This window comes from Ursus arctos, unplaced genomic scaffold (genome assembly GCF_023065955.2).
Source record: "Ursus arctos isolate Adak ecotype North America unplaced genomic scaffold, UrsArc2.0 scaffold_6, whole genome shotgun sequence".
NCBI lineage: Eukaryota > Metazoa > Chordata > Mammalia > Carnivora > Ursidae > Ursus > Ursus arctos.
In genome coordinates this window covers 59,306,099-59,331,266 of record NW_026623078.1, presented here as the reverse complement: position 1 = coordinate 59,331,266, position 25,168 = coordinate 59,306,099, and the positions used below count along the sequence as shown (strand labels likewise).

At 39.4% G+C, this 25,168-nt stretch overlaps 1 protein-coding gene across 3 annotated transcripts in view; it reads right to left on the bottom strand.

Moving 5' to 3' along the window:
• The window catches only part of PKHD1L1 (PKHD1 like 1), a 148,637-nt gene that overhangs the window by 272 nt on the left and 123,197 nt on the right, over positions 1-25,168 (bottom strand). For 2 of the 3 annotated variants that reach the window (XM_057307885.1, XM_048212537.2), the window contains 9 exons: positions 22,297-22,529; positions 21,944-22,111; positions 19,084-19,241; positions 16,047-16,182; positions 12,899-13,243; positions 9,096-9,247; positions 8,542-8,688; positions 8,037-8,190; positions 1,066-4,007 (listed from right to left, as the gene is read on the bottom strand). In XM_057307885.1, the coding sequence (XP_057163868.1) occupies positions 3,736-4,007; positions 8,037-8,190; positions 8,542-8,688; positions 9,096-9,247; positions 12,899-13,243; positions 16,047-16,182; positions 19,084-19,241; positions 21,944-22,111; positions 22,297-22,529 (1,765 nt within the window). In that variant the 3' untranslated portion in view covers positions 1,066-3,735. Of the gene's footprint in view, positions 1-1,065; positions 4,008-8,036; positions 8,191-8,541; positions 8,689-9,095; positions 9,248-12,898; positions 13,244-16,046; positions 16,183-19,083; positions 19,242-21,943; positions 22,112-22,296; positions 22,530-25,168 lie in introns of those variants that run through there. The other variant, XM_026495557.4, reaches the window with a different exon arrangement.

Here is a 25,168-nt window from a genome sequence, read left to right as displayed (position 1 = left end):
AATATGTTTCATTCATTTTAACGTGTCTAATATTTCATGGTATGGTTATTCTGGCAAAAGTAGTATTTAAAAATTAGTATTTCAAAGTTTACCAGTGTACTTTTAGAATCAAAAATGCACTCTTTTTGTAGGACTGGGGAGAGAGAATAGTGGTGCTTAAACTTTGTATTTTTCACATTCATCATTTTATTTAGTGGAACTTTGTGACTGTCTTACAAATACAATATTGTTAATTCAGAATGCAAAGTTATGAAAATCCCAGCATTGCATTTCATTAATAGTAGGTGTGAATGCATTCCCCCCAAATTCCTATGTTGAAAACCTGATACCCAAGGAGATGGTACTTGGAGGTGGGGACTTTGGGAGGTGCTTAGGTTCTGAGGGTGGAGCCGTCATGATGGGATTAGTGCTCTCACAAGAAACCCACAGAACTCCCCAGGCTCTTCCACCCTGTGAGGACATGGTCTGTGACCTTGGAATTGGGCCCTCACCTGACCGTAATGGCACCCTGGTCTCAGACTGCCAGTCTTCAGAACTGTGAGAAATACATTGCTGTCGTTATTAAGCCACTCAGTCTGTGGCATTTTGTTACAGCAACCCAAATGGATTAGGACAATGGTGTTTAAATCACCTTATGTTTTAACTGAAGAATGACAGATTATTTAGGAGCAAAGGAGAAGACGTTGATTGACTTTTCTATCTGGGGAAAAAAGCCCTAAAGAAAATGTCAGGAACAATATCATTTACTAATGATTTTTCTGGGGCGCCTGGGTGGCTCAGTCGTTGGGCGTCTGCCTTCAGCTCAGGTCATGATCCCAGGGTCCTGGGATGGAGCCCCGCATCGGGCTCCCTGCTCTGCTGGGAGCCTGCTTCTTCCTCTCCCACTCCCCCTGCTTGTGTTCCCTCTCCCACTGGCTGTCTCTCTCTCTGTCAAATAAATAAACAAAAATTTAGAAAAAAGAAAATAGAATTTTCTGAATTTTATAAAATCCCAAGGTTGTCAGGAACAAGGAGGCCAAAAGTCAGTGAAGACAATTAGAAAACAATGCATTTAACAAGGAAATACAAAAAGCACAAAGATATAGTAAGCAGTGCTTACATTTTATATTTTAATACTTCTGAAAAGAAACAAATTTAAGCAATGCCTGTCATGCTATGATAAAATGGACAACTGGTTTTACTTTTATTAGAATTCTGCAGATAAGAAAACTTGGATAAAAATACAATAACTTTGTGTGCTGGTCATTTACTTATGGTCCCTTAGCTCCAAACCTACCCTTCCATGTTCAGCTATAAGAGGCCAGGACTGAGTCTCTTCCAACCACACTTCGCCCTCGACAGCTGGCTCCTAATTAACTTCCGGCGTTAAGAGGAAAGAAAGGATTATTCCTTTCTGTTTGATCACTGTTCTTGAAACCCCAACCTCCACCTTGTTCTGCCACTCCCAGAACGAGCCTTATTGTGTCCCTTCATCCTGACCTTACCTATATTTAAATTTAAAATCTAGTCTTGGCTTTTATTCCTTGAAATTCTTCAGTATCCTTTTAAAGTACTACTCCATCTCAAATTCTTCTTACATTCTTCTTTTAATTTTGATTTTTACTCAAATATAAGAATCTAACTAGGTATCTTATAACTTGAATATTTATCATTTTTTGACATTTAGAGATCTCTATTGGTTCTATGTAGATCCATACTGATTTTTTTCAATTTTATTTTTAATCGGGGTGAAATCCATAGAACATAAGATTTTAATCATTTTTAAAGTGGACGGCTCAGTAGTGTTAAGTATGTTCACACTGCTGTGCAGTTTCCAGAACGGTTTTCAACTTCTTAAATCTTAGCAGTATTTTTTATGTCATGCTTTCATTTCATTAATCTGTCAGAAACTCTCCATCATTCCCCCCATTAGATCAACTGCAAGCTCATTAGAATCTACCAATCAAAGCCTTTTACCATTTACTTATAATGCCGCTACTCATCATTTTCCCCCAAGTAGCAGGGAGGCCTTAACCCCCTTCTGAGAGTTAAAATCAATTAAAGCACCTATAATAAATATGGCTTCTGAGTGCTCACAATTTAGTAAGGAAATAGATTTGAATATGTCTAAGCCTAATAAATGTATACCACCGGAAAGGCCATAAGAATGGTATAAACAAAGCACAACTGGAGAACAAGGGAAAGGAGCATTAAATGTACCACAGAGTGGGAAGGAAGAAGGGGAACCTGACGGAGGAAGGAGATTTCGCGCAGGGTCGGGCAGCGTGCCATGAGCCGATCTGGTGAGTAGAGGAGAGCCCAGATGGAGGGAATATGTGGGACGGCAAGCATCTTCTCTAGGAATGATCTGGCACAGGAGGCAGGCTGTAAGACTGGTTTCAGGGACTCTGGGGTTGATTGTAATTTGCATGTAGTAAGGCATCTTCGAGGATTTGACATGACACATTACTACATGACCCTGTGCTTTGGGAAGAGGAGTGTGACAGCAATAAGGAAGAAAGGCCGAATGCGACGAGTTAGAAGCAGGGAATTCAGAAGGCTATAGTAGTGGAGGCAGTACAAGCAGAAAAAAAGGGAAACGTTGTCAAGTGGAGCAACAAGACTTTAAAGGGCATTACGGACGGAGACAGATGTCCAGAGCACCTGGAAGGGATGCAGCGCTTGAAGGGAAGAGGGAAGTCTACGAAGTATCAGCCTGAGAGATGAGAAAGGCGACCCTCGCATTAACTGGGATGGGGCAGCAGGAAGAACAGCACCTTTGGAAGGGAGAGATGAGAAATTCCATGCTGAACATGGATAGGTGGAGGGGTCTTTTTTCACCCCCACTTTTTGCTTTGCTCCTATCATGTCCCTGTTCTGGAGTACCTTTCCCTCCATTTCCACATTTTATTCATCTTTTATAATCCTGTCTGTGAAGTACTGCTATGGGGTGATGCCAACAGTCATCCCAATCACTGTCGCCCACAGGGACCTCTCCCTCCTTTGAAACTCCCTAACAGTCAGTGTCTTTGTCTGTCTGCCAGTCCTGGCACTAGCCCTTGGATTCCCTTTGTGGGACCACACCTCTGCCATTCCTGGCCCTTCCCTCCATGTGGGCCAGGCCAGGCTAATGAGAACACAGTATCTGCGGCCCCAGTGATTGGCCCAAAGATGGACATGTGACCCAAGCTAGGTCAATGATATTGCTTTGGGGTTTTGCTGAAAGAGTTGAGAAAGAGGTTTGCTCTTCCTGCATTGGCTGCTGGGCTGGTCGAATGTACATGAAGACACAGGTGGTACCCTTGCCGAGAGGTCTGACGTGGGGGGTGGTGAGTAGAGAGTCTGCCTGCGAGTGAATCTACCACAAGGAGCATGGAGCCAAGAGACGGAGAGACACAAGTTTTGGATCATATCACATGAGTCCGCAGGTCTAGCTACAGCAGAAATCACACTACAACTAGACTTCCCAGTCAAGAGAGATTCACTTTACCACCTAAACCAATTCGAGCTGAGCTTCTGCCCCTTGTGACTGAAAAAGGGTCCAACATTGCCTTCCCATTCCCCATGTTCTCATGTGCCACTGTGTAATGTGAATGACATTTCCTGTAGGGTCATCTTCTCTCTACCACTGAAGCAACTGCTTTCTCAATGGCCGAGACCATGTCTCTGTGTTCCCGGGGTGCCACGCATAGTGGTCTCTGTTCAGTAAATATTTACTGGGACCTCGGTATGTGGAGACACACATTACATAAAAAATTAACTATGCTTACCTAGATTTATGTTCAAAATCAAAACCGTGGCCATAAATACTTCCAAGAGCAACACTCTTCCCATCAGACCACTAATCACTAGAATCATCATCTGGGCAGCCGTGCCCACCGTGGATGCTCTGCTGCCACTGCTGTCACTGCTGCCACCGCCACCACTGGTGCCACCACCACTAGACACAGACTGTGCTTCGAGGCTCAGAGTCCCGGATTCCGCCCGGACAACATCCTCCAGTATAAATTCAATCTTATAATTTTTTCCTAGGAAGGAAAAACCGTCAGAGAATTTGACTTCCTCTTATGATTTGTTTTCACACAGTCCCAGTTGGGTTTTCACTGACTTAAAAACGCTATCTAACTCCTCATGAAGTATTTTTGTGAATTGAGCCCAAACAGATTAGTTTAAGCACAAACACATGTAAAGAAGGTCTCAGAGTGAAGAGTTTCATTTGCCCATCAACCATGGGCAGGCGGAGTCTGGGTAGACTTTTCATTCTGTAGCATCAGTACGTGCTTCTTAGTGCGCAGGACTAGAGAGAGGTTGCTTGAAATGAGGGAGGGTAGGGAAGGGAAATGAAGATGTTAAGCATCTGTTCCATCCCTGGATACTTGACCTAGAAGTAGAGAAGCCCCAGCCTCAGTTGGGGGATATTGGGATGGATCCTGAACTTTTAATATTTTGAAAAGTTTCAAACATACGGAAGAGTTGAAAGAATAGTACAACAAACACCCACATGCCCTCCATTGCGAATCAGCAATTTTACTGTTTTCCACAATTCCTTTAAGTCAGTTGCTGTTTTTGTGTTGCACAATCGTGACCCTTTCTTCTTAACCTCAGGTAGACAAATTTGAGGAAACCTGTTAGACATTTTCAGAGTGTGAAACATAAAAACCTCATCCAAATGCTTTTTAATCTGTATGTTAAATCTTCCCAGTTTTGAACATGAGATAACCAATATATTTTTCCTCGATATAATTTCTTCTAGGGCTATTGCTGTCATCAATAGTGACAGACAAAGACACTGACTATTAGGGAGTTTCAAAGGAGGGAGAGGTCCCTGTGGGCGACAGTGATTGGGATGACTGTTGGCGTCACCCCATAGCAGCACTTCACAGACAGGATTATAAAAGATGAATAAAATGTGGAAATAGTACCACAGACTTTGCGATCCTTGTCACAACCCTGAGGTTTCCATTCCTCTCTCTTTCTATTACCTTAAACAACATCATTTGTTTTCTTTTTTCCATCCCTCCCCCTCCCTCCCTCCCTTCCCTCTCTTTTTCTTTCTTTCTTTCTTCCTTTCTTTCTTTCTTTCTTTCTTTCTTTCTTTCTTTCTTTCTTTCTTTTTCTTTCTTATTTCTTTCCTTCCTTCCTTCCCTCCTTCCTTCCTTCTCAGCAAATATAATTAGATCTTGACTGCATCGTGCTTTCACCAAACAACAGAAATGCATTCTGTAACTTTCAAGATGGATGGTCTGGTCATTGTTCTATAGAATTTTCTGCCACCATTACAATCCATTACAATCCATGACAGTGACATATTTAGGTCTTTCCTTTTTTGTGTTTGAAAAAAACTGAATTTTTGCAGCAGGTGTATGTATTTTTTTTTTAATGACTTTTCTGTGTAAAGAATTTAGGTTTTTTTTTTGTTTGTTTGTTTGTTTGTTTGTTTTTTCTCCTGCAGTACTGTGAGGAGCCCAAGATAACTTTGTGGAGATGCCACTCCATGCAGGAGAACCAAGAACCCAGCTAAAATCCAGAATCCAAACCTTGCGGATATGACTTCAATCAAGCTAATCCGGCAGAAAATCCAGACATCATTGAGCAGACAGGAGCCACCCCTGCCCAAATTCCTGGCCCAAACTACTGTGAGAAAGTACAATGGTTGTTTGAGTCATTAGATTTGGGGCTGGTTTGTTATGGAGCAATAAGAACAGAAACAAGCACCGGGTATCATACAGATTGCTCAGTAAACATGTCCCAAATGTGGATTATCCAGTAGTAATACTATTTTTATTCAGGTTGCCCAAAGATGCAGCCTCAGCTGTTTACTACTTTCTTCCTCTTCTACCCTTCTCTCACCTCGTTCTCACATCCCCATTTTCTGTGTTAGAAACCACACCCCATACCTCCTCTATCCGGGTGGGCCCTGCTTTGCTTTCTATCGAGCTATAAGTAGAAGAGGGTGTGGGACCACACTGTCAGGCTCCAGTCTAATCTGCAAGGGGATTTCCCACATACAGTAACTGGCGGGGGGGGGGGGGGGGTGTTGCCTACTAGAAAGAGTTACAAAAATGATGCTTTGTTCATTTTTTCTCACATGCTTTGTTGTTATTACAATTTTATAGTAGTTAATCTACAAACTGGCTAACTGATCTAAAGATAATGAAGAGATGACTATATTTGGTCTTCCTTACTATACACAACCAGGGAACTGAGACCCTACACTTGATGACAGTAAGAAAGTACGACAGCGGGCAAGCAAGCAAGCAAGAGATTAGAAGCAATGGCCGTGCGCCACAGCAGATCAGATAGACACTCTAGGAAGCTTGGAACTATGAAGGAAAATTTACTGTATAAAAGGAGAACGATATTTTGTTATAACAATAAAACACCTAAGTCTATACTATTGCTTCAGCACTCCAGTGATCTTGGTTGTTTTGGAACATTGCTATTTGGAAGCGGTAGTTTGAAGAACATGGTCTCCAGGTCGGGTCTTTGCCACTGGGCACCTTTTGGGTCCATCTTCATGGGGAGGAGGGCAACTTTCTTCTCACCTAGGGTTCTTGATAAGTGCCTCAATTCCCAGAAGAGGATCCCAGTTCTACCACCATTTAGGCTGACTCTCAAAGAATTTGGCTCTGCCCTTAACCAGCCAGTGTATAGGACACTCTAAATACTTGTCTAGGAGCACAATGTTGGACTCATTGCCATTTGTATCCCATCAAACACTAGGTTGAGATACTGCTGCCTAGCAGGCAGACCAAGCTTGTGTGGTTTAGGGCATCATCAAAGCAAGAAAAAAACAAAAAATAGGGAAAAAATACTTAAGGGAATGATTTTAGCTTCTGATATTTACTTAATATGAAAAAATCAGACTATTATTGGAGTTTCTTTTACTTATTTTATTTTTTTTACTTTTATTTTGACTTTTAGTATGTATATATGTGTGAGAAAACAGTGGTAAAAAGTGGGGAGTACCAATATAACTTTTCAGAAGTTAGGTCCTACAAAGGTCCTAAATGGGCCCAGATTAGTGGTAAACAGATTAATGGAAGCCTGTCTCAGGTAAAAGCAGCTCTCTTTTAGATACTCTACAATCTATCACCAATAGATACTCTACAACCTATCTGTCTTGGGCTCAGTAGTAAGGCTTATAACCAATTGAAGTTATGCCATCAACCCGTATGAAGACAATATAAGAAACAGCACAGTGGAAGTTATGACTATTTACTGTCATGGTGAAGATATCACTTCATACAGATTCATTGGGTATACATTATGAGAACTCACAGGAGACATTTGTTCTGACCTCAGAGCAAGTTGTTAGTCTCCACAACAACTGGTTTCTCTCCCTGATGGGCATTGTGGACTCATGACAATGTTTACGTTTTCTCCTTTGCATTGTCTTTCAGAAAGACTAGAACCCACTTTTCAGTCCAACTCTGAACTCCTGCATGGGGCATTCAAGTTACATGAGCCTATCTCATCCTCCCTTTTCTTTAACTTGAAAAGCTATGTATTAACTGTTTTCATTTTAAATGTAATGCATATTTAGTGAAAATTTACAACAGTGCACAAATGGATAAAAAATATGAATCATGATGTAATTTTGATGCGTAGCCTCAGATTATGTTTAATTTCCTTAATTGCTTATTTTAATTCTCTTTTGTTTTGCATATTAAAAATAGTTTTGTAAGCTAGATGGTATCTGACATGTTTTCTGAAACAAGATATAGTGTTCCAATTTTTTTTTTAAAGATTTACTTATTCATTTGATGGAAAGAGAGAGAGAGCACAAGCAGGAGGGGCAGAGGGAGAGGGAGAGAGAATCTCAAGCAGACTCCATGCTGAGCTCCAAGCCTGATGCAGAGCTCGATCTCACAACCATGAGATCACGACCTGAGCCAAAACCGGGAGTCAGAGGCTTAACCAACTGCACCACCCAGGTGCCCCTACAGTGTTCCAATCTGTCTAGTTTATTAACCAGAGTATTTAGAATGCTTTGCTCAATTATAATTGTCCCTGTTTATGGATATATATGTGACGATCCAAAATAGTGCACTCACCTGTTCTAAGTAGAGTAAGGTCTGTGTAGTTGGCCCAGCAGCTGCTAAATGGAATTGTTGTATTTCCACTCAGACCACTGATTTGGTTATTATTGGAGTCCTTTAGTCGGGCCTTCAAAGTCAGTGAAGTAATCCCAACTGACACACAGTTACCCTAATGAAAAAAGTAGTAGAGAATTTTAATTGTCCTGTTCCCATACCCCCCCTTTTTCTTTAAGATGTGTGACACTTCCTTTTTTAAAATGCCTCATTACAAATTTAAAGTCTGCAGGAGCTTCTTTCCCTACACAAGGAGTTCACACATATGGGTGGGCACTGGAACAAGTTCACTGAAAAGGAACACTTTCAAAACAGGGAAAGATTATATCCATAGGTATTAGTCCAGGTTTTAAGGGGCAGTGTCATTCTCAGGTTGCCAGTGGACCAGGGTTATTGAAGCTGGCTCACTCTCCAAAATTTATAGCTTCATTTCTTCACTCAACTAAAGCTTTGAGTTGGAACTTACATCAGAATCTACTGCCTTTACTGAAGGCTGCTGAGAAAATGGCTGTCCTGGTTGAGCTGCCACTGGCTGAGTGATCACTGACAGCGAGGACACAAAGGCCACATGATGAACAGGAAATGCAAACCTTTCAACTGGTTGGGCGGTCACCTGTAAATAAATGGTCACGAGTGATGAAGTGGTTTTCACATGACAAATGGCAGTCAGGAACAAATTCATCTTAGCTAGGCTAAGTGTAATAGGGAATAATAAGCATAAAAATACGTTCAATATGTGAAGTTAATTTTATTACAGTATTCCCTCTGGATCGAATTCATGAAGCATTGTTATAAATATTCAAAGCAAAGCACATTTTATACCAATAAATAATTTTTTTAGAAGATAAGCTCCTTTTTCAACTACTTTATCATTTTAGTTATACCATTAAAAAAATAGCCAACATTGATTGGGAAGACGTGCCGTCTAAATTATTGTATTGAACTATAAAGAGTTAAAGGAAGAAATAAGCAACAATTTTTAAATAGCTAAGATGCATTTTTCTAGCTGCCTTTTCTTACCTTAATCCAGGCAGAATCACTTGGGCTGGGGATAGGGTCGGTAATAGACATGGAAGAGATATTAAATCCAAGGATACTACTGGTTTTTCCTGAAATTATAGCTTGTCCAAGAGAATCAGCAATTTTTTGGAGTTCAGATAACTGCATCTGACCTATAGGGAAACAGTAATATGACATATGGGTTATAAGAATATAGGACTGTGAGTTTTTCATTTTGCTTTTTGTTTTTTTGTGGGTTTTTTTTTTTTTTTTTTTTTTTTTTTTTGCGCACAACTCCATCCACAATTCTGGAATTCTGTAGCTTTTTCACCACCCATGAGCTCAACATGACGAAGTCCTATGAATGAGCCTAGGAAAACGGAGCACTCAGTAGAACATGTTTTTAAGCTGCAAACAAAGAAAAACCAAAGGCAGATAAAATAGATACAAGAAAAGTGAATGACAGCACAGTGGAAAAAGATACGCGTCTTAATTTAGTCCTTTCCCATGCCATTCTTTACTGAGAAGTGAAACGATATCACGCAAGTTTGTCACCATGTGCCATTTTTTAAAAAGAGACTTTTAATTTTGTCATGTAAGGATAATTAGCATGATTGAATTTACACAATGTACATTAGTAAATTCTGAAGTTAACCCTACATGACTCACAAATTGTTGCTTGCTCTAGATGTTGATGATTTTCAAGGTTAATTTTAACACTACAGGCAGTTTCTATTGTCTTGTCTAGCTTGGCAGGCCTTCTTACACTTACTGGCCCCACGGTGCTCCGTACCTAAGAAGTGGTCCCTCTATTCATCATACTCATTTGTCAGAGCCTGCTACTTTTGCCTGATCCCTTCTTCTACTTCATCTGTCGCCCACACCATAGAATCAAAGTTACCAGTTTCCAGATTTCTCTGTCTGCACTGTCTAAATCCTAGTCAAAGCCATCATTTACTAAAACAGCTTTTAAACTGGTTTTCTCGCACCCATTCCATCCTTCTTCCACTCCATTGTATACAATGTAGTCTGACTGATCTTTTAAAAAACAGCTGTATCCAGGATCTTTCTGATGCACTGTAAGCCTTGACAACAGTTCTTGTGTAGTTATCCAGCACCTTCTATATCCAGAGTCCTGCCTTGAGGACTATGAGCATTGCATTTCCTCCTTTAAGGCTAACCCATGAAGCTCAGTGTGCTCAGGAAGAGGAGGCAGCTGACCTCACATAACACATCGAGGGTCTTAGGGAATTTCAGTCCTGTCGGTCTAACACGTCTCTTTGGGTTGACGCAGACCCTCTGGATAAATGCTTAATCTTTCAGATTTCTTCTTCTTCCCCCCAACCCCCACTCCTTCCATATACTCCTCTCCAAATGGCTTCCCAGGTATGAGGGCTCCTGTGGCCAAGCGGTAGCAGGTACAAAGGGGCTTCATCTCCACCGACTACTGCTACCACTTGTCCTCACTGATTTTTGGTGCAACGTGGCAGGTCTGACCTGCCTGCACTGTTAACAGGTTTTCTCTGACCACTTGACATGTGAAAGCATCCATTTCTGGTGACTGCCACCTTAAGAAACCAAAGTCCTTAAGCTGAAGAGCTTTTATTCCTGACCAATCTCTGTTTACGCAGAGATCCCCTCAATACTTCAGTAACCCCTTTCGATGACATCTGGGAACTCCTGGACATCCTGACACCACCTGAAGGCCGTGGAGAGCCAGCAGTATTACTACCTTCCTTGCCACTGCCCAATATTTTGCTGTGAATTCCCTCTATGCCACATTGTAGGGTTTTCCTTGAGACTTGAAAGCCTATCTCAGAATATGTCTGAGAAACATGCCATTAGCCTGTCCCTCTGACTGCCCCCATCTCCATGTTCTTAGACTGTCTTATACCTGTCTGGATAAATCTAACAAAATAAAACTGCTTAAAGGGGATAAGGGGACGGAAGAGGTTGTATGTGAAGAAATTTAGATCACATAGAGGAAATAAGTCAGTTTCTCTGGACATTTGAGTGGCTACATGGGCTTACAATGACCCCACTACATGTAAGGGCTTCCCAGGAATTTCTAAGAGTTGGTGAGCAATCTATATATGTACCATGGAACCACTACAAGTCTTAGAATAAATGAACCGACTGTGTTGAGTCAAAAGCCCTGACAGGGCTGATGAAGGAAAAGTAACCTATGACTGGGTAAAGAACATTATGGAAGATTCTGTTACAACACAAGCCTCACTTCCTGTTTCCTTCAGCAAAGAGAGTTGATCAGCACCTCCCTCTGCTCCAGATAGCCTTTCCACAGGCTTACCTCTACAAGGGAAGAACCTCTGTCTGCCTAGCTGGTAGAATTCCAAAACAGTATGTGTTAGGCGCATCGGGTCAATCCTTCAAAGCAAACCCCCTGGGGTAATGAGTGATGACCCCTAAAGGCAGGAGGTGAGAACTTCACCCAGTACCCAGGCTGACATGAAAGAGAGCCCTGGGGGTTAAGGAAAAAGATGCTGGACAGAGATAAGGCAGCTGCAGATTTTCTGAATCTGAAATTTATAGTTTGGAGGCTCTCTTTAAGAAAAAGAATGAGGTAAAGTCTTACTTCTGCGATTTGATAGTAACAATGATTGGGGTCGCATTATTAAATGGACCCTTCTCCCAGGTCCCTCCTATGACTTGTACAAGTGAAAGGCCTTGAAGCTTCAACTTCATTAGCTGGATGGTAATCTTCCTCTGACGGGGATCTAGGTCTCATTTTTTTGGAGATGGGTGTGCCTAGTTGAGACTTGTGCTTGACTACCGGACGCAATGGCACGGTTGGGAACGCATGCTGGGGATGGATGCCAAGAGGCCAAGAAAGTTCAGCTGCACCTCAAGACAAGCTTGAGTGTAGTGCAGAGCAGAGAAGATCTACCGGTAGCAGAGACTATGAAGACAAGAGGCAACGTGGGGGTCCGAAGACAGGAAAGCCCCCTTGGTATTCTGATACCAACTTAAGCGGGTGGAAAGGAAAAAATCTGAAGGGCTGAACCTACCCAAATGCCCAAACTGAGTCACTCTAAGGAAATAATATAAAGCAGCAAAGATACCTCTGGGGGGACAGGTGAGCTTATTTTTATCTCTGATACCTACAAAACGGGGATGTGGAGAGCGAGGGACAGAGGAAAGTGTGACAGCTGGTGATTGGCTCAGTCATAGGAATTAAAGATAGAACATATTCCTGCACATTTGCATTTGTTAGGGTACATTTGTGACTTTACTACAGCTCAGAATCTCCAAAGGTTTACTCTTTTCCCTGGGAAAATATCCACAATCTTTTTAGCTCAGGAAGAAAAGAGCTGCTTTTTGTTTCCATGATTTAGCGCCCGCCTACCTCTCAATTTCACCTCCAGCAACTTGCCCTTCCTGGCTCCTGCCCCCACACACCACTCAGACCTTCTCCAGTTCTTCCAATGCACCCCCTTCACCAACTGCTTCCTTAGACTTGAACGTTCTTATCTCCCTCTTTTCATGGACGCTTTTTATGCTTAATCTCACAGCTATAAGGTCAATTCCTTAGGTCACCTCTCAAATCTTCTATATTAGGTCAAATCCTTTTGTTACATTTACTAGTTGCTACAATAACAGAATAGAGGCTAAAGTGCCTTTGTAATTCCAAAATAGTTTGGGATTACAGGAGTAGAGTAGGGAAAAGGGTCTCCAGGCCCTTACAGCGTTCAGGATGTGGGGTTGGCAGGACTTCCTGAGGCCAGGTTTACCAGGCTCCAATAGGGTTATTTGTGAATGTGGATCTGGTATTACATTCTTCCAACTCAAATGTCTACTCTTCATACCTGCAGTACCATTGCTTAAGAACTGAAGAGGAGGATCTCCAATCTCCAATTCCACTGTGAGTCCCGTGGATCTCTTCCTCCGTAGACTCCCCCCTTGTATTATTCTGCTGACACGGATTTTGTCACTTGGTATCTTTAGGAACAAGGCAAGATTTCTAACCAGATTATGAGAGCTATAGAAGTCATCTTCTGTTACAGCAGGTAATTGGAAAGAAACAAATATGACTGCAGTGGTGTGGATTTCAACAGGTATAGTTCCTTTAACCAAAAGGTAAAGCATCTGGTAGGTTCTATCAAAGTAGTTTTCACCAAGGACAGTGGAATTCAGGTTAGGAAGGAATTGTTCTATGAAGGAAAAAAAAAAAAAGCCAAAACAGCACAGTTAAAAATATTTATGTTATCACAATTACCATGTAGTATTTAATATTTGTTTAAGTATAGGAAATTCTGAAAAAATTCAACATTATTTTTCCATAGGAAAGTATGCATATTAAAAACAAAAACACTTATAGAACTGACATGCAAAATTAAAATCAACCCTTTAAATAATGCCATTAATCATCATCATACATTACATTTATTTTAAAAACAATTAGCTACAGATACAGTATAATTGAGAAATAAAATCCAATTATGAACCCAGGAGCCCATATCGGTACTGGTAACACTATTTACATGTTCAGAATTTTAAAGCCTTTACCAAAGGCGTTTAGTAATTTAAAAAAGGTAATTTAACTTTAATAGCTTTCTAGTTTGTGCAGTGCTATATATCAACTCTTAAGGAGCATTTAGAATTCAGTGTTTCTATTTTTACCAAGGACAGAAGTATGTAATACAAATGAAGTATACACTAAATATCAGAGGGATTTTATACCAATGAAACAGGTTTGCATTTCAGCCTGAAAAACCTTTGGTTAATGCAAAACAAATTCTACTAGGGAATTGACTTTTGTAAAAGTGACTGAGATTTTTATATATATAAAATGAATGAATATTATATACGATTTTATGGCAGAGTATCAAAAATGTCTAAGAGCTAATAAATCCACTAACAACTCCTGAGCCCGGACAAAGCCCGAATCATGTAATAGTACCTGAATGGGACATGCAGCTTCTTACCACATTTCATAGTGAGGCTTACTAAGAAAAATAAATTAAAATTTTAGGAAGAAGAAGATACTTCTTATGAATGTAATAGACATTCATAGCAGTTGGTATTAAGAAGCCATTTCATTATTATCACGTATTTCTTTCATATCTACTAGCATAAGTTCTAGATGCAATTTGGCTTAAACATTGTGTGAATCTGAAGAATGTGCTTTTATATTATGAATTGAAGCTGCTCTCAAACTACATTTAGAGGGGCATGCACCATTTATCCTGGGTAACTTCCTCTTGTCTTCACAGTAATGGAAGGAAGCAGAGACATGCATAATAAAACATTTTGGGTAATCTAAAATAATATGTATAGATTCATAATACAGGAAGTTATTTTGCATCCTAAGTGCCAAAGCAAAATGTTCATTTAAGACCAATGTTGTATCAGAAAAAAATAATTATAAGAAGGTGGTAGTAATAGTGTTTTTCAGCCCTTCAATACTTATGTAACCAATTCCCTATATTAAATACTGTTTGTTGAGATAGTTTTCCCCATTTGAATGATAAGAGTACTTGGTACCAAAAATGTTGTTTTTAAAAAGAATTAAAATGTATGAAAATTAAGCTGTAAATATGGGTAGTTATTTGTATATAAAAAGTGATACCATGGACTCTCTTAGCTTACAAGGAGGCAATATGGCATAGTGGTCAAGTGCATGGCTTCTAGAGTTAGAATCTCTGGGTTCAAGTCTTTGTTCTGCCCTCACCATCTTTGATATTACCATGGATTGAATTGTGCTCCCCTCCCCCAGATTCATGGTTTAGAGCCCCAAACCCCAGTGTAAGGGTATTCAGAGATGAGGCCTTTGACAAGTAATTAGCCTTAGATGAGTGTGGGGACTTCACGATGGATTAATGCTCTCATAAAAAGAGATACCGAGAGCCTGCTGTTGCTCTCTCTACCATGGGAAGTTACAGGGAGAAGGCAGCCATCTGCAAGTCAGGAAGAGAGCTTCACCAGAACCTGACCCTACTAGCACCCTGACCTCATACTTGCAGACTCCAGAACCGTGAGAAAATAAATTTCTCTTTTTAAGCCCCCCACTTCATGGTATGTTGTTATGGCAGCCAGAGCTAAGGCAGAGACTGTAGCAAATTAATTCACCCCCTTGTGTCTCAGTTTACTCATCTGTGCCTTGCTCTAGGGTTATTATTAGAATATAGTAACAATGAGTTATTATATTCGAATCACTTAGAACAGTGCCTGGCACACAGTAACATTTCTGGAAGCACTAGCTATTCAGACTATTAGTAGAAATAGGACTGGCTCCACAGACAGTAATGAATGCCCGTTATCCGTTCACACTCTCATGTCTAGCTGATGTTATGACCTACAGCACACATTTATGTAATTGTTAACCAAGATTATGGCACACATCTAACAATGATAAGAGCACATGTGGAATGGAATGTACTGGCCTTATTAGTACCCTGTAAAGAAAAGGACTTCAATGAGCAGATATAAATCCTGGTCCTGCAAATATTGGTAAGTGGGTAAGTTTAGCCTTTTCCATATATTTCATTTAAGTCCAGAGTTTATTATATTGACTCCATTATGTGCAGTTAATGTTATACTAGCTTTCTTGGCAATACTTCTGGTAACTGCCAATTAATTTTGGCTCCGACCTCCATGAAACAGAAGTAAAGCAGAGATAGGGTAAAAATTCTAAGCAAATTTCTTCTGTAAATAGGAATAACTGAACTACATGTAGAACGTAAATGCTCTCAGGGGGAAAGGAATATGCATGATACACAAAAGCTTATATCTGCACGTGTGCAGGTGGATAAGAGTTCCATCAGGAATAATCTTTCAGGACACATATGTTATAAATGAACACATCTTAGAATTTGGTGGATCATGGTAACAATACCTTCTCTTGCATTTGTCAATGGCTAAGGAACTAAAAATATTAATAATGAAATATTACAAAGAATTTTATACATAATTAAGTATATATGTAATGTGTTCTTTATTTTTCTGAGTAAATACCTGTGTACAGATGTCTATTAAGTTCACAATATTTCTGCTGAGCGTTCCATACTGTATTTTTGGGGCAAACCAACGCGTTGTTCACATAGACATCCAAACGCTGAAATGTAGGGAAAAAAATTCCTACCACCACAGCCTGTTAAAAATAAACAACATTTTTGTTTCTTAAAAGAACAACGAAACAGAATATTTAGAATTTGGCCCTGAAAAATGTCCTTCAACTATATATACCTCTGTAAAATAGTAAAACTAAGTTTTACAGACTGATGATAAGTACGGAGTTAAAATTTGTAAATGGTCTTACATTCAACCATTCATACAGATGTTATAACTTAACTCTTAATTGATGATTCTCAGTAGAAAAGTAAAATGTAAGAAAGAATTATTAAAGGAGTATCTCTAAAAGAAACATTTCCTTTAAAAGATAAAGTTCCAGTACAGGCTCTCAATTCCAGGGGCAGGGGGAAACAGAGAATTGAGCAGTGCTGAATAACGCAACGAATGAATCATAGAACTTTACATCAGAAACCAGGGACGTACTGTATGGTGACTAACATAATATAATAAAAAAAACATTAAAAAAAGAAAAAAAATAATGCAACCGCACAAAGTTAGCTAATGTTGAAAAAAATGCTTACCTCTGACACCAATTTGGTAGTAAGACTGATAAAAATGAGTCAAAATAACTATACTCTCTGATTCAATTTTGTTCATTTTCCATGTTTATATTCCTCACATCTCATGCTACCGGTATAATCATAAAGTAAGAGGACTAGCTTTTACAAGGGCAGAAAGAAATTAATAAGGAATCTAATAAGCTATATATAGTTTTGGAATCTTTTTTTGAGATTGTCTTCAGAGGCTTAGAACATTAACAGTCACATTATTTCGTAGTTATTTTTAAAATTAAAAATATTCTCTTCCATTCAAAAATTGAGGGCCTATCTAAACCAGGCCCTATTCTTGGAGCTGTCATAAGCGTCTGCTCTCTCTCTCTTCTTCTTCTTCTTTTTTTCTTTGATTATGTTATGTTAGTCACCATACAGTACATCATTAGTTTTTGATGTAGTGTTCCATGATTCATTGTTTGCATATAACACCCAGTGTTCCATGCAATATGTGCCCTCCTTAATACCCATCACCGGCATATCCCATCCCCCCACACCCCTCCCCTCTAAAACCCTCAGTTTGTTTCCTGGAGTCCATAGTCTTTCATGGTTCATCTCCCCCTCTCATTTCCCCCCCTTCATTTTCCCCTTCTTCTCCTAATGATCTCCCTGCTATTCGTTATGTTCCACAAATAAGTGAAACCATATGATAATTGTCTTTCTCTGCTTGACTTATTTCACTTAGCATAATCTCTCCAGTTCCATCCATGTTGATGCAAATATTGGGTAATCATCCTTTCTGATGGCTAATATTCCATTGTATATATGGACCACAGCTTCTTAATCCAGTCACCTGTTGAAGGGCATTTCGGCTCTTTCCACAGTTTGGCTATTGTGGACATTGCTGCTATGAACATTGGGGTGCATATGGACCTTCTTTTCACTACATCTGTATCTTTGGGGTAAATACCCAGTAGTGCAATTGCTGGGTCGATCAAACATCAATGCCATTTTTCAAAGTGCTGGAACAAACAATCCTAAAATTCATGTGGAACCAGAAAAGACCCCGAATCGCCACAGAAATATTGAAAAAGAAAAACAAAGCTGGGAGCATGATGTTGAAGCTATATTACAAAGCTGTGATCACCAAGACAGCATGGTACTGGCACAAAAACAGACACATAGATCAATGGAACAGAATAGAGACTCCAGAAATGGGCCCTCAACTCTATGGTCAAGCCCCTGCTCTCTTTGAGCTTATATTCTACTGTGAGGAGAGAGACAAATAAATAGTAGCAATAATAAGTAAAATAGAAAGCATGTTAGAAGGTGGTAAGTCCTATGGAAAAAAGGAAAGGTAGATCAGAGTATGAATAATTGGGAGAGCCAACTGGGATGGGGTGTACAGGCTAGGCCTGTTGGAGGAATGGGGGGAGCCCGGGGGAGGGGGAGTTAGCCACCTAGGGCAGAATATTCCAGGCAGACTCAACATCTGGAACACGGGCCCAGGTGGTAACAGGTCTGGGGTGGTCTGGAACAGCAAGGAGCCCCATGTGGCTGGGGGAGTAGAAGTCAGAGAGCTAAGGATGCGAGGACTCTGGCTCTTGTACAAAGCCCAATGGGGAAAGTACTGCAGCGTTTGGGGCTCTCTGTGGCTACTGAGGTGAGAAGAGACAATAGAGCAGGCAGATGCAGAGCAGTGGGAGGACTTGGGAGTCAACTGCCTTAATCCAGGGAAGAAATAATGTTGGCTCAAAGTGGGGGGTAGTGGTGACGGTGGTGAGAAGTGGTCAGATTCTGGATATTTTGAAGGGACATTCAACAGGAATTGCAGATGGACTGGATGAGGAATATGACCCAAAGACAGGAATCAAGAATGGGTCCAAGGTTTTATCTCCAGCAACTGAAAGGATGAGATTGAATCATCTGAGAAGGGGCGGGTATTTCTCTTTGCTACCATTCTCTCTACTTCATCTTATCCACACGCTTTCTTCACATTCCTAATACTCTGGGACTTCCGAGCCTCACGATCTTGGGGAAAAAAAAATTCTCAATTATGAGACTATTGTTTAACCTTCATACTCTTTCCCCACTGACACAGTACGTATAAACTTAACTGTCCCAGCTGAATTCAGTTTATAGTAAAGAGTTGACCAATTCTGGATGTGCACTACTGTTATATAAAAGTTCAGGTTTGCTGCCAATCACACCAATCATAGGCCTCACTGTCACAATGGGGGAAAGGTGTTTGGTACGCATATATGTTCTCAGGCTGATGAAAACTTTCTGGACTAACAGTATTTTTAGTAGTAGCCTGGTGATCCTTGTGACGATGTTCAAAAGAACAGGGAAGGAGATAAAGTCCATATAGAAATATATGTCAATAACCAACAACAATAACTGAAGAAATTATTTCTATCTTGTGTTACCTTTTTAGGGTCAACATTAAGCAACATCAGTCGAAGATTCTGAGGACTGGTGCCGGTGAAGTAAATTTCATAAGATTTGTTCAGAGCCACAATGCTATGAAACAGGGACAGTCTTCTCTGGCACGTGTATCCAGCACACCAGCCATGATCCTGGGGGCCTAAAGCCACATAAATGAAAGTTCATGTTCTGTATTATGAACATTATTTAGCACAAAGTCTGAAGAGTAATTGTATTAAAAATAAATTGCAGTGGTCAAGTTCAGCGTTTACATCCATTATCCATCCACCCATCTATCCTTAGCTTAAAAAGAAGGCAGGGAAGGATCTCCTCCCTACTCCCCTTACTTTTACACTGTGTAGGGTAAAAAAGGTAAGTTAACGTGTTGAATTTGCACTGGAGGGTCCTTGAAGGGAACAGTGGGTTTATATGATTCTCTACTTCAATAATCATATTTAAGCCCAGGCCACATGATAAGAAAGAAAATGCCTGATCCTTTCTCCTCCTATCAAATGGGAATTTAGGTAAGGAGTCAACTTTCTCAGACTCTTTAGTGAGAAATATGAGGTCACAGAGTTAATTTATTAAAAACAGAGCCTGTACTTGGAAATACGGACATTTGTATGGTTAAACCATGGATTCATTCATTCTTTCACTCACTCATTTCTTCATCAGTTAATTTGTAAATTCGACAAACTTTAAGTTTGCTTCTTATGAAGTCTTTAATCTTCCTCTATTATTATTTTAATACATTTTGTTAAAGGCTGTGATTATAGGAACCATTGGAGGGTCAACCTCATTAATGAACTGAAGTAATCCGAGAAATAACACTCCAATAAACCCGTTAGAAAGCCAAAGACAGTAGATGCTTTTCTACCTGAATCCAGACATTTCCAGAACAGGCATAACATGACTCTTGTAGCAAACTTCTCTATTTCACTTCAGTTTTAAAGTGGCTGGGGTTCTAAAACATTGAGTGAGAGATGGAATAATAGATTTTCTTGATGTATTTATTCGTTAGCTTTGCTCAATTTCCTGGTTTACTTGGAATTCTTCTCAATATTTATAATCGAACTTCAATCACATTTTAAATCAATATAAACTTCTGAAGCTCAAGCAGAATACCGACCTTCTCTTCGCGCCCAAAATGTAAATTCTACTTTTAAATAAACCTTCTTTGTGAGCTTTGAACACAGAAAGCAATTTCTATGTATCAAATGAGAAATTCAGAAGAGCAAAAACCATATTTTAAAAATAAATGAGATTGGGGCGCCTGGGTGGCACAGCGGTTAAGCGTCTGCCTTCGGCTCAGGGCGTGATCCCGGCGTTATGGGATCGAGCCCCACATCAGGCTCCTCCGCTATGAGCCTGCTTCTTCCTCTCCCACTCCCCCGCTTGTGTTCCCTCTCTCGCTGGCTGTCTCTATCTCTGTCAAATAAATAAATAAAATCTTTAAAAAATAAAAAAAATAAATGAGATTGAGTATTAAAATTTTAAAGGAAACTTTAGTGGTATTCAGTAACTTTTACCTTGGGAATTTCTTCCCAAATAATGTGGTTGCATCTTACGTTTCAGTGATACTTCCAACATTGTCATAATTTTTGCAATCCTGCTATCATTTACTTAAGACTGTTCTTTAAATTGACAGTCACCTTAAAAAATTTAAATTTATTTTTAAGAGACATGTCATTATCGTAAGTAGAAAGCTTATATAGCTTTTCAGAAAAGAAAAAAATGTAAAAATAAATAGAATAAAATCTTTCTCCAGCATATAAAACAGAGCAATTTGAAAATATCTCCATTATTCACACTGACTGGTCTAAAGTTTTTCCCACAAGCTCTCTGCTTTGTAAGAGCTGAAAGGCAGCACGTGAAATGGGGTTGATTGCAAGCCAAAGAAACCAGGCAGACTGCATCATGCAGGCAACAGAATTGAGGAGAGACTGGAAATCACGTAACTTTGGGACACCCCTGATTAAGCTCATTCTATTTAACACATTTTTTTTTTTTGCATATCACTATTTCTTTAGGTGTTCTTTAATTTCCCTGCTAACACATTTTAAAAAATGAATATTTTTGTGGGGTACTAGCTATTTTGTCGAATCTTGAAGATATTTTGATACTGTCAGAGCACAGAAATCTTTTTAACCCAGGTTACATGCCCCTTCAGCACTGGAAAGACTCTTAAGCCTTCTTAGGGACTACTCTTTGAGCCCCCCATACTATTTCAGGGTAATACAATAAGTCCCTGCCCTCTATTTTCTGCAGCTCTTAGAAGTTCACCTTATTTATTCAAAAAACCCTGGACTCCTAAGTTGATGTGACTTCTTATGGAGACCACTACCTTCCCTCTCTACTAGAGCCACCCTGACCAGAATGTAAGGAGCCTAAACATCCTGGTAAGATGTTCTTGACAGTCAAAGGAATCAGGAACGAAAATGAACAAACCAACCCCAAAACACACTGATTCAAGATTAAGTCTTAGAAGGATTCATGAAAATAAAAACGGAGTAGGCTGAAAATACCTTCTCAAGTATTCCAAATAACACATTATCTGCATTTTAGTTTATGTAAGGCAAATTGTCTTTTTGGAGACACTTGGGCCAATTTTTCCTTAAAATATTTATACCACCTTATTAATACAGGCATGAAGCTCAGTCGAGGAATAACTTTCCGCTTCTTCTTCTAATGGTCAATTTGGAGTAACTATCCTGGCTTTCTAATATGGGAATCTACTGATGTGTCAAACAGTCCTGATGTCTGCTAGTTTAATGTGATAAGTAATTAGTGAGACGTCTCCATGCATGTAATAAATAGTGAATGCTTCGAATAACTACTAGTTTTTTTACACTGAACACCCACCATTAATGAGATCAACATAACCATTGCTCACTACAGCCACTGGTGAGAGTCTTCGAGTTTCTGTGTCCGAATCTAGACTTTCAATAGCCATCATGGCATATTCCATCCCAAAGCACCGGTAGCTCTGCCATTGTGGAATGTATTTACAGGTTGAATCTCTAATAATTCCTAGAAACAAGTATACACATTTTAGTGAGGAAAAGCAATCTCTGCAAAAACACCCATGTACTTTTTCTTTTCTGTAAGAATAGTAAGTAGAAAACATGTTATTGGTTGATTACCCCAATTACTAAAAATAAAAAATAGATGTTGTTTCACAAACTTGAGGACTAACAGAAGAATATCCAACGAACCTTTGTGAGGGGCTTTCTCAGTGACAGGAATTCTACTTCCATTTGGGAATGTGAGCATCACCTTAGGAATCCTGTAGTCTCCAATTCCAAATTGACTATTTCCATTCCATTCATATTCTGCTTGAGGTATCACCGAACCAGAATTTCCCAGAAAGGAGCCATCCATATCTCTAAGAAAAGATTTCCTTTTGGCATCACAGACCATGTCTACACAATCAGCTGGATTCACCTTACTGTGGAAAAGAGGCAAAACACATGTATATTTATATTTAGTGTCCTTCCCCTGTTTCTAGAGAGCATTTCAGTGGAGTGTTTGATAAGAGAGTATCCAAAGTTTTTTTGATTGAATCTTATCATTTCAGAAAGGATTCAAAATGGGAACAGTCGCCTATGTAATTAGTATTGTAATAAGGTCCGATTTTCCATTTTGTTGGTTTGGTATGTTATTATTATTAATTCATTAACATTTCAAAAGGATGAGTTATACCCGTGAGATATAAAATTAGAATTCCATTTTGTTAGTCCATATTTTTTAAATGATAGATTTCAACCTCGTGCATTGCTTACCGTGTACTAGCACTGCCCCATTGAGCAGGCGAACAGTCTGCTGTGCAGGACATACAAAATCCCTGTGTTGGAAGTCTCTCCCTTCTTTTCTCCACGGGTCTTTAAAATTTATAGAAGTATTGTATGCTTACTATAAAATAATCTAAATACTTAAAGTTCGGTCTTCCTATCTCAAGCTCTTAGGCCATCACCAATTGCAGATTAATATATAATATTATATAGACTTTTGTTTATGTATATATAAACAGATATACTTGGATTATGAGTTCTATGCTACATATTTTAGTAACCACTCTATAAATACCCAAACTGTAAGACATGAAATACTATATACTTATCATGTAGTTCAAGCATAGATAGCATTCTGCTTTCATCTTGAGCTACCTGCAGTGTTGATTGTTAACTGGTAATAATAACAAAATACATGCTAAATTTGCAATATACTGCACATTACATAGTATACATGGTATAAAGTATAGTTAAACTATGTCATGATATATACTATGGGGAAATATAACTTATTCCACAGTTATAACAACAAAATAATAGTGGAAAGCTCAGAACTGTTAGGTAGTGCTTAGCATCTCTTTCCCTTTTTGCTGTAAGAGAGACATGAAGGGGTAAGTTACCCCTGACTGTACAATAATAGTCTTGGAGATGACTTGAATAAATATTTCTGTAGCTTGTGGGTTCTTTGTGTTCGACTATGCGAAGATGCTATTGTAAGCAAGTCTGTAGGCAGAGTACCCAGTGGCACTTTTATGTTATGACTTAGGGCTCTGTCCTTACTTCATGTTGCAAAGACACAGAGTCTGAAATGTAGATTTTTGTTCAAGTGATTCATTGAAAGAGTTCTTTCAAAAAAGAAGGAGAGAAGCCACATAGGGTGAAGGAAAGAAAACGAGATTACTATGGTCTGTGGACCAGCTTCATTCTGATCCCAGGGGTACTTCTGGATCATTAATTGCACCCAGAATTGCTCCCACCTTGAGACAAGGGGGTTGGCTTTTTGTATTCCTGTATAAACTAGTCATTTTATGGACTGCAAGGAAGTGGTGTTAGGGAGGGTTTTAGCCTCCTAAGGCTATTCCTATTTGGCTAAGAGCAATTATCTGGAAAAGAGGGCAACTGTAGGTTATTATTGGCCAACATTTAGAGCATTGGGGGACTGGGTGAACAGCCTTGTAAAAAGGATCTGGGAAAACGCCAATAGCATCTTAACAAAAGCACAAAGCCAAAGACATTATATTTTAAAATGTGGTATTTTCTGGGGTGCCTGGGTGGCTCAGTCGATTAAGCATCCAATTCTTGATTTTGGCTCAGTTCATGATCTCAGGGCTGTACAATCGAGCCCCACATCGGGTTCTGCACTGGGCATGAAGCCTGCTTAAGATTCTCTCTCACCCCTTCCCTCAGCCCCTCCCTCCCTCCCATCTGCGTGCCCTTTCCCTCTCTCTCTCAAAAAAAAGTATTTTCTTTATGACCGAGGTATTAAAATTATATATTACATCTGAAAGATTCAATGATAACTAAACAGAAGCTAATAATATTCTAGTGACGAGAGGCTCTATTGAGCCAAAAAATACTACAGTTCAGTAATTACTAAATGAGGAGATGTGCAGTTGTCACCAAAACAAAATCAGATGAAGTCAAACTATTTATGAAACACTGCATTTGTCTGAAGAGGTGCCTATCTAACTAGACAGCATTATTCCTTGTCTTCTTCCTGTACTGAAAATGGTCAAAGATCTCTCACAAAAAATTTCTTTCCTCCAATCCTGCCTTGTAACTGAATTCCTGGTCTGCATCTCTAAGAAAGTGTAGCAGGTACTGGCTATCTTCTTTTAAGATTTAGTGTCTAAGTGGCTCAGTTTCTAGAAATATTCTGACTCCAACTGACTTTTGTGATTGAAAAGTCATTGTTCTGAGTTTCTGCATATTCTCACAATGATTATAACGATTGACATGAAATTTCAAAGTGCATGTTGGGGTGAACGTGGTAAGATAATTTGGAAAGCTACAGGAAACAAAAGAGGTAAGGAGAAGGGAGGAAATGATAGAGATGTCTCTCATTCCTAATGACCATTAGTGGAGAGATACTAATGGACAACACACTTCTAACCTGGTCTCTATCTTTTATGATGGTATTACTTATGATGCATGGAAAAAACAGCCTGAGAAAATATCCTTATTAAAGCCTAGCTTCTTCAATTTAACTGAAAACACAGATGCATTAAATAGTCTTAATTTTCATGATACTGATTAAAATTTTATAGAAATTAATAGTTACTTTAATGTAGCAACT